At 44.1% G+C, this 10,599-nt stretch overlaps 1 protein-coding gene across 1 annotated transcript in view; it reads right to left on the reverse strand.

Annotated features, from left to right (window-relative positions):
* Positions 1–10,599, reverse strand: part of PLCB4 (phospholipase C beta 4) — a 266,535-nt gene that overhangs the window by 99,058 nt on the left and 156,878 nt on the right. Inside the window, exons 6-7 of the mRNA XM_024764269.1 lie at positions 8,038–8,117; positions 5,055–5,108 (exon numbers count right to left, since the gene is read on the reverse strand). Coding sequence (XP_024620037.1) covers positions 5,055–5,108; positions 8,038–8,117 — 134 coding nt within the window. The remainder of the gene's footprint in view (positions 1–5,054; positions 5,109–8,037; positions 8,118–10,599) is intronic.

Raw genomic sequence — 10,599 nt, forward strand, 5'->3', positions numbered from 1 at the left:
ACCGCTTTAGCTACTCTGACATGTCAGCTGCCTCAAGGATTGGGGACTTTATTATGAAAGTGACAGGTGTCAGGGAGAGGGGAGGCAGGGGAACAATTATTCAATGTTTCAGCAGAATCTTGGCATTCCCCTGAGACACAGTATTTTTGAATAATGGTGGTGCCTTTGAATCAGTACTGTGTTCATCAAGGCTAGTAAGATGGATAAAACCTTAAGGAGCATATTTCCTGATGATGATAAAAGTAGAGAGAGACTCCTGATAAATGAATTGGTGACACTCAGAACAAACACTATTGAGGAGAGGACTTGGACCCTGGAATCCATACTTGACTCTGAGCCATGTCTTGGCCACCCGAAGAGCCTTCATTCACTCCCCGAATGGAGGCACAGGTGATTTATCACCATAATAACTTAAAGTCTAAATCAGAAGTCCAGCCTCCGCTGGAAGACAGAGCTTACTTTCATCTGTGAAGCTTGGCTTTGGACCACCTTCCCTGTGAGTACAGGAGGATCTGTAACAGCACCTCCCATGCCCAACCTTGTCGTGCACTCCACCGTTCGTGTTAAGTGGAAGGCAAGTTCCCAATGTAAGCAGTGACCGCCGTTTAATCTTGATGAGTGGGAGAAAGCACCACTTCAACTGCAGAGTACAACTTCCCAGAAGAGATTGGGAAGAACTAGCTGTAGGTAAACGAATTGCTATGTGTTTATTCAAAGCTTTATTGTTTCATACGTGGTCTAAGAATACTTCAAGAAGTACAGTTTTAAGAATGTTTGAGACAGTTGTATTCAAATATAGGGAGGCCTATGAATTCTCTTTAACAAATCTGCAGACATGGTACAGCATATATGTATGACATTAAGTAAACCAGTTTCTAGGGTCAAGGGTGCTATGCCCACATTTTCCCACTTCTCTAGAGTTCATGGAATTTTCATACATTGGACTGAGTTGAGAAGCACTTTATCTGCTCTTTATAATAGGGGAAAGTGGCTATTCAGTGTGTCTTTTTTTGAAATAGAGTATGTATGTGTTAATGTGAGAGCTGCAGGTTCCAGCAGGATTTGGGAGGTCTGGCACCTGTAACCAGGAGGAAACTCTGCCTAGCAATCTCAGAGGAATCTCAGCTAACTCGAGCTTCTGTTAGGTTTCAACAGGCCTCATAAAGGAGATGAAAACTGATGAACATGGTCATGAATGTAGCAGGTGTAGGGCCTGAGCCTTTCTGGTGAAACAACCTGGTATTGGGGAGGGGGTGGAGTGGGGAGGAAAGGGAGAGTTCATAGGAGTAGAATCTTGGCTGGGGCTTGGGGAAACGCCAAGAAATAGGAAGCAGAACAAGGACATCTTTTGGGAGTAGTCTGTCCAAGCATTTGTGGGAGATAGAGAAACTGAGAGAAGGAGAAAATAGGGTGCCCAGGGGAAGGAAGGAGGGAAATCCACATGGGAATATATCAGTGAGGGCAAAATCAGAGCCCAGAGATATGACAGAAGATAATAAAGGCAAGAGGTGGGACTTCCCTGGCAGTCCAATCGTTAGGACTCCATGCTTCCACTGCAGGGGGCATGGCTTTGATCCCTGGTCAGGGCACTAAGATCCCACCTGCCGAGGGGCCAAAATAAACAAATAAAGGCAAGAGGCAGTATGATGGTCAGAAGAGCTCGTTCTCAGGCCCATCTTTTCATGAGGGGGCTCGGGCTGGGCAACCTCAACACAGATTTGCTCCCCTCATTCTAAGAGAAAATAGGAGCAAGGAAGTGGAAGAGACCATTTCCCTGGAGGTGGGGAGGAGGGGGGATGGGGCTCCTTTATTGCCTTCTCTCCAGGCAGCTTTCAGAGTCATTCTTGGGCCTCAAAATGGATTCAGCTTAGGGGCGAGTGGGTTGTGGTGCAAAGGTGAATTCTCTGAGTTTCCAGTTGCATTGGAGGCCCAGTATTTAACCAGGGTCCTGAGAGAAATAGACACACTTATCACAGGCTGGGGGCATTTCAGACACCATCGAAGGCGTTTCATGGGCATGTAGAGTGTGTATAAGGGATTGCAATTTATTCAACCCTTTATACACAGCCCCAAAGAGTACAGCTTAGTGCTTCGTAGCTACAGGTGCTCAGAGCTTCTCTTGAAGCAAAACACACTACCTACCTGAAAGGAAATGCTAGAAAAGCAAATACCCTTAAGCAGTACCCAGTCCATCTGATTAAATTCCCTGTTCCAGCAGACCTTACAGGCAACCAAGACAGCAATGACCCTAGAAACTCAGGGAGTCTCACTCTGCCCTCAAAGGGTCTACAATCTATCCAATGGTTTTAATACCATCTTCTGAAACAGTCAAGGAGTGTTCATGAAATGAAGCCCCCTGCAGAACCAGACCCTCGTCGTAGGCAGGCTGGGCCTTCAGGATGTGGATGGATTATGAGGGAGTTGGGCTGCTATGACCACCCCTGAGGTCTTAGCCCTCTTAATACATCTTCTCCCTTGGGACTCCTTCTACTCATAGCTGTTGGTTCCAACTCCGTGTTACAAGGAATGGGAAATGGCAAAAAAAAAAAAAAAAAAAGAAAGAAAAAAAAGAGTGACCTTCAAAGCTTTGGTCTGAGTGGATAGGCAAACTAAGTGTGAGTTTGTAAGTTTGGGAGAAAGGCAGACTGCATAACATGATGTACAAGGAAAGAAAAGAGAAGAGGGAGGTAAAGACTTTCTTCCCTTATCCTTCCTGCAGCTTCCTGGACATTAAATTTTGGTTACAGCTCACAAGGAGGGGCCACTCTCAAGCTGATCTAATGACCCTGAAGCCAGATCCCCTCTAATATTACACACACAATACACTAATAGTTTCCATTTTAAAAACTCCAGAATGATAGTGATGAAATGACATTTTAAAGTGTTTACTCTTCATATCCATTAAAACATTCAGAACAATTTCCATCTCGCCCTTGGCAGCTCATCCACATAAAGAATTATCCGCTTTTTGCTGGTTTGGTATCAATTTTCCATCAACTCTGACAAACTGCCCCCGGATCACAGATGTCCTGTGTCAAACACCTGTTAATGCTGTCAGGCACCAAAACGTTCATGTCAGAGAAAGCTAAAGAAGACGACAAAATATCTAGGCTATTTCTACAAAAAACGGGGTAATAATTTTGTATGTGAACATGCTGCACAAAGATCTTTGGAATCAGCAAATGCTTCCAAGCTTGTGTAACAATGGCTTGATTCATAGGATGTGTACAGATGACACCAGAACTGCTCATTAGGAGTGCTTTGATTACAATCTATGTGTTTCTATTTTGTCCATTTCCTGAAACTTATCTTGGGAGAAAACTCAGGAGAGCAATTTATGTAAAAACTGATCCAACCTACATTTTTGGTCTTCACACTGCTATCTGTGCTAAGTTTGGACTTATTACTTCAATACTGATTTTTAAATTAAAATGCACTATATATTTGGTAATAGCTGTAGGATGCTGAGATACATTAAAATAATTGTCTTGCTATTCTCAACAGAGCAAAGGGTTTTATATAAAATAAGGATCAGTGTAAAGTGCCTTTGCCAACAACCATCAGTCAAAGGTGCTAGTGGGGCTTTTTTTAAACTTCTAAAGTAAATGCAAAATTGACTTGCTAATAAGTTATTAAATAAAAAGCAGAGAATCCTACATGTAGATTTGTAAAGACCACAACAGATGCATGAGGTCGATAACCCTGGAAGCCCTCAATAAAAGGTTAAATAAAAAGAATACTGCCATGGTCTTCTTTATGATGTGTATGCTTTTCATTTGCCCATTGATACATCAGTTGTGTCACACGGATACCTTAGTCCATGAATGTTACAATACATGGAGTTAAGGAAAATGATGACCTCTAGGATAGTTCTGACAAATGTGAAAAGAATGACATTCAGGGAGTATGGAGATACTCTCAGAGGGATGCAGAATTGAAGCTTCAAGTCTAGGCAGAGACAGAGGGAAAGGAGAGGCAGAAATGTCTGAGTGTAATCTGTGGGTCTCGGCTCCAGTGCATTCCCTCAAATGCTGGGCAGCTGGTGACCTGTCCACCTCATCTCTGAAAGATAGAGCGGTTCTAAGACATGACTCCACCCAGTAGTTGTGGGTTTTGTCTGTTATTTGTCGTTGGCTTCTTTGCTAAAGTGTCCAGGAAGAGGTCAACTTGAATGCAAGTCGGGAGAATTCTATAAGAGTGGGTCGGTATCTGGGGAACTCATGTTTAATTCAGGTTCCTGAATCCCAATATACCCCTGGCTTCATGTGGGCAGCAGATGCTCTGGGGCCCAGTTCAGCTTCTGGAATTTTCATGAAATGCTTACACAAACACCAACAAAAATACTTGGGGAGCTGGGTAAAGAATTCCCAACACTATTGTCACAAGAGCTTCCAACTGGACCCACAGACCATGACTCTAACGCCGGAAGGAGTGGAGAGGCAGAAAAAAGGGGAGAGTGAGAAATCCTCAGAGGGTGAAACACATCAGCTTAAGTACTGAAGCACAGGTGTGAAGGCCGTTTCTGGTTCATCTTCTCTTCATTCTTGACTCTACCCAGGCTTTCCTTCCATTTTCTCCCTTGTCTCTGTTACCTTGGGCAGGGTAAGGAGGGAAGCGACAGGACCAGCAAAGCCCAGAATGAGATGCACTGTCTAGAGGCATCACACTTCCTAAGACACGTCCATACACTTCCTCTGTAGGTGCACAATATAAACTTCTTTAATTTTAGTTAAAGGTTGTTCAGGGCAAGTAGGGGAAAGATACCTGAATCCTGAAAACCCACTTAGCTGAAGATTAAAAAATACTGCTACATTTTCAGATGTTCTTTAATTTATCAGAGTTAACACTACCCGTTCCGAGGAAAAATGCAACTTTACGTCCATAAGTGATTTTTACAAACTGAAGATAGCACTTGATGATGTGGTTCAAACTAAGCTTCCAGAAATATCTTTAGTTAAAGAAATTAACAAGTCCTTGTGGGGGGCTCTCTCTGTGGGCTGGTATCACAAGGGCTGACCCAGGCTGTGCAGAGCAGACAAGAATAACTGACTTACCTCCTAACTGGAATTTTCCCATTTGTGTTGGTCATAAATGCCAATTTCATCCAGCTGGAAAACAACAGTAACAACTGTTTTAATGTTTCTCAGGAGAAATAGCTTCAATCTGGTTAAGAACTTTAAAAGAAAGTTCATTCAAACACAGAACATTTATTCGGAAAACCAGAGACAATTACACACTGTGAGATGAATTTACTGTTGTCAGATTTAGCAAACAAAAATATAGGACTCTGTTAGATCTGAATTTCAGATAAACAACAAATAAATTTTTACTACAAGTATGTTCCAAATATTGCATAGGACATACTTATACTAAAACATTATTTGTTACTTATCTGAAATTCAAATTTCACTGAGAGTCTCATATTTTATCTGGCAATCCTAGATGAATGAGAAAATTTGGAATTTGCATGAGCAAAGCAAATTGTAGGCACTTATTTGGTGATTGGTTTCGTCCTTGATTGTTGTTCTTCAATAATCTACTAAGGGGGTAAGAAATGCAAGTGCATGGTAACACCAGCCAGCCTAGTCTTGTGGACAGTGGGGACCCCCTCCACCCCAGCCCCAGCTCCTGCTCTAAGTGTAGTGAAGTAAAGATGGAGAAGCAGGCAGGTGTGAGCCCTTAGTGACCTAATCCTCACAGCAACTGGTGGATGGGTGGACACCAGCTCCATAGAGGGATCTGGACCCTTAATTTGTAACAGAGAAGTTCATCAACTCAAACTGATGGTGAAAAATGCCTTGCTTTCCCCAGGTGTTCATGACACATGGAGACCCAGTACATATATTTGTCCTTTGGTGCTTGGACTATTCTTAGCCACTGACTCCCATTCTCACTGTTTCCAGTTAATAACATTCTAACAATCTGCAGAACATGATGATTTGGTAAAGTTTCTGTCTTAAGTCAAGCTTCCTAGAAGCACACGTGACTACTTTTAAGGGGATGGTTTCAGGACCATAGGAGTGAGGGAAGCAGACAGGCAGGGAGGAAGTTATACACAGCTGTGCTCTCAGCTGGAGCTTTGTCCTGATGCCAAAGGGAGCTCTGGAGTGTGATTTGCACCGGGCTTGGTGGCAAGGGGGCTGGCTTCTTGTATACTGTCTCAGCCTGTCATTGGCCGTGGGCTTCCTTCCAGAAGAAGGGAGGAGTCTAGGGTCAGCCCTCCTTATCCATGGGTTCTGTATCCGTGGACACGAAGGGTCAACTCTTAGGCACTCGCATCGGTGGATTCTGGTGTCAGCAGGGTTCTTGGAACCAATCCCGCAGAGACGCCAATGGAGGACTCTGATCTCTCAGGCTCAGTGACTCCTGGTAGGCAGAGGGCAATTCTCTGGAGAAGCAGGCAGGTGTGAGCCCTTAGTGACCTAACCCTCCCAGCAGCTGGCGGATTGGTGAACACCAGCAACAGAAAGGGATCTGGGCAGGACACCAATGAAGGCAGATAAGATCTGGTGTCCAGATACAAGGACTTGGGTCACTCAGGCATAAGTGGGCATGCCGAAAGTCTGAGGTTCTATAACTTCAAAGTATTTGTTGGGTGGCTCTTTATTTATTATTATTATTATTTTTTTTTTCGGTACGCGGGCCTCTCACTGTTGTGGCCTCTCCTGTTGCGGAGCACAGGCTCCGGACGCGCAGGCTCAGCAGCCATGGCTCACGGGCCCAGCCGCTCCGTGGCATGTGGGATCTTCCCAGACCGGGGCATGAACCCGTGCTCCCTGCATCGGCAGGCGGACTCTCAACCACTGCGCCACGAGGGAAGCCCTGCTCTTTATTTTTAAGAAAACATGACACAGCAACTGCAGAGGATAAGAAGCAGCTGAACAAAAAATAGGAATGTACAAGACTAAATAACTCCCCTCTGATAAGACAATGGGAAAAACACTGGAGGGATGATGTCAAAATCAAAATAACTAATACTGAACGAGGAGGGATGGGGAACCAGGCACCGGGTTAGGTGCTGCCCATGACCTTATTTCCTCTGCGTGGAATCTTATCACCTCCATTCACAGATGAGGACGGAGGGGCACAAGGTTAAGAATTTGCCAAGACTGACCCAGCAACAAAGTGGCCAACCTGGGATTTACAGCACAGAGTCCATGCTGTTAAAGCACCTGCCAAAGGGACCAGAAGTAAAAAGCAAAATGCCCGAAGGACTGATCTCTCCTCCCATCGCCTGAAGTCCAAGGAATCCCACCCTTGGTGCTGGACCTGGGCCTGGCTAAGAGATGCCGGCTTATCCCTGCAGATTCTCATTGTGGTTCTCTCCTGCACCTCATGACTGCCTGCCAAGGGCCCTGTGATAACAGGTGGCCCCACTCCTCCATGGATCACTGCTTTTCAAACAAGCTGATTTGGGCTTTGGCTAGAATTTCTACTTGAGTAACTTTCATGTCACCTGGAAAGAATAACTTCGTAGGGTTAAAACCTACCATGTCAAGCAGGTCCTCTCTGAATTTTGAATACAGAGCTGGAGTAAGGAAGTTCTGCTTTCTGAATTTCAAAAGTACCTTTGGATCCCTGATTGGGTGCTAAACAGTCCCTGGGACCAGGGCTCCTTTTCCACTGGAGCCATCGGTGCTTTTGCAAAAGTGCTTGTCTTGGCCACACTCCCCATTTCTCAGTGTCATGAAACAGAGTGTCCAGCTACATCAGCACCCAAATATGGCCCCAGGCATGCAGAGCTATTTATCAGCAGACTCAGTCTCGGGACACAAAAGACAGGGCCCACAACCCAGCATCTTTCTGCCATCAACCATTCCTTTCAAATAGGTTTCAGGCTGTGGGCTTATCACACATGCCCTGCCAGGTGGCATGAAGAGTACAGGTGCGTATTGGTCAACATCTTCTCCAAGGTCAGGAGCATAGAGGCGAAGGCAAGGAAGATGCTGCCTGGTCCATATACATAGCCTTCATCTCCTAATCTGACTGTTTGCTTGATAACAGCCAAAAACAAAGGATCATGCAAATAAAACTCACTGTTTCTTGAGGCATGTCATGGGACTGACATTGTTGGCCCTGAAGTTGTGTATGATGGATCTCAGGCCTTCGACCCATTGCTGAAAGAAAAAGAAAAAGAGTGTTCTTGGTGAGCAAATCTGCCAGAGCTAAACTGGGTGTTTTTTTTTTTATTAGACAGCTCGTGTCCATTTTGTGTAAGAAGAATATAAACTCTTCTTTATCTCCTTCCTGCCACTCAGCCATCCTCATTCCACACGCTCATATTTTATGCTTTAATAAACAGCTTTCATTCTTTCCAGGGAGATAAATGTGGCATCTACAGTGTCATTAAACACTGGGTTGTCACGAAGCAATGCTGCCCACTGATTGACTTGTTAAGCCTTCTATTTGCAGCCTGTTTAAATATAAGCCCCTTACAGTTGCTGGCAACATTAATTATTTCTCAAGCAACATTATACAATACGTGATGGCATACTTAGCCACTCTCATTATAGAGGATGAAGGCATTCGAGGTTCATCCATTTTATTGTGTGATACTATTTCAATGTAAGAATTTGTTACCTATCTTACCTGTCTGTGTTTTCCAGCAAAGCCTTAAAAAGTAAAATAGGCGTCGATGCCAGGGTACCCAGAGCAAAAAGCAATGTGCTTGCATGATTTCTGTATAAGGACTTGGACCTCGGTTTTAGTTCATAACATCACTCCATGGATTTACAAGGAAAAGTGAAGAAGACTGTGTGTGGCAGTAAAGGAATGTGGGTTTCCAAAGGGCATTTTACTAGAAAAGGCTGGTGCATGAATTAAGGCCCACTGCCCTTGGGTCCAAAAACCGATGCCAGTGAATGCCATACCAAATTGCTAAAAATGAGAGTCACACTCTTGGCAAAATGGTTTGAAGCAAATTGATACTGGGGGTTCAAACAGAACTGGGGCCCACACACAAGCCAGCACCTTACCTTATTAGGTTTTTTGTATGACTGCTGTAGCTCTATGCTGAGGAAGGGAAAATATTTTGGAATAGACAGTAATGTAGACATACAGTCTTCCTGCCTTGTCCAGCATGGCAGCCACTAGCCGCATGTGGCTAAATTAAACTGAATAAAGATTCATTAAATTAAATTAATTAAATTTAAACCTAATAAAAATAAAATTCAGTGCATCTGTCGCACTCATCACACTTCAAGTGCTCAAACCCAACATGGGCTTAGCGCCTAACATATCGGACGGTGCAAATAAAGAACATTTCTGTCATCACCAAAGGTTCCACTGGACAGCATTGCATAGTATTACCAGCTTTAACATGGCCAAGGGATTAAGTCACTTGCGAGGGACAGAGGTGATGCCTGGGTTCTATACGTGTGTGTGGTTTTAATTTTAATTGTGATATAATACATATAACATACAATTTATCACTGTAACCATTTTTAAGTGATCGGTTCAGTGGCATTAACTAACAGTCACATCGTTGTGCAACCGTCACCGCCATCCATCTCCAGAACTCTTTTCATCTTGCAGAAATGAAACTGTTCCCATTAAACAACCACTCTTCATTTCCCTCTCCTCACAGCCCATGACAACCATCATTCTACTTTGTTTTTCTGAATTTAACTACTCAAGGTACCTCATGTAACTGGAATCATGCAGTATTTGTCCTTTGTGACTGGCTTATTTAATTTAATGTCCTCCTCAAGGTTTATCTGTGTTGTAGCAGGTGTCAGAATTTCCTTCCTTTTTTAAGGCTGAATAATATTCCATTGTACGTATAGGCCACATTAGGTTTATCTGTTCATCTATCAATGGATCCTTGTGTTGCTATTATGACTCATGCTGCTATGAACATGGGTGCTCCAGTATCTCTTCAAGAGTCTGCTTTTGATTCTTTTGGATACATACCCAGAAGTGGAATTGCTGGATTGTATGGTAATTTTATTTTTAAGTTTTTGAGGAGCCGCCATACTGTTTTCCACAGCACTTGCACCGTTTTACAATCTCACTAATAGTGCACAAGGGTTCCAATTTCTCCATAGCCTCACCAAACCCCTTATTTTCTGTTTTGCTTGCGTTTTGATAGTAGTCACCCTAATGGATGTGAGTCTACCAGCGAGTTTGTGCTTTCCTCTTTGAGCCCCAGTCATACCTAACAGACTTCTGAAGAGGGACTTGGGAGTGATACGAGGAAAATTTCCTTTCACAAAGAGAAAAGGCCATTTTCTGGGGACTGTAAATAGCACTGAAAGCCTCAGCAAGCATGATGGTGAAGTCAGGGTTCTGAGGGAGGAGGAAGAAATGAAATAGCAGCCTTGAAGGAATGCCTCAATTATTTTCCTCATCAGACCTCACTTCCTCTGTCAGGATAAATATGGGACTCTAGGGCTTCCCTGGTGGCGCAGTGGTTGAGAGTCCGCCTGCCAATGCAGGGGACACAGGTTCGTGCCCCGGTCCGGGAATATCCCACATGCCGTGGAGCAGCTGGGCCCGTGAGCCATGGCCGCTGAGCCTGCGCGTCTGGAGGCTGTGCTCCGCAACGGGAGGGGCCACAACAGTGAGAGGCCCATGTACCAAAAAAAAAAAAAAAAAAAA

Source organism: Neophocaena asiaeorientalis, unplaced genomic scaffold (assembly GCF_003031525.2).
Source record: "Neophocaena asiaeorientalis asiaeorientalis breed wild unplaced genomic scaffold, Neophocaena_asiaeorientalis_V1.1 scaffold400, whole genome shotgun sequence".
Classification (NCBI taxonomy): domain Eukaryota; kingdom Metazoa; phylum Chordata; class Mammalia; order Artiodactyla; family Phocoenidae; genus Neophocaena; species Neophocaena asiaeorientalis.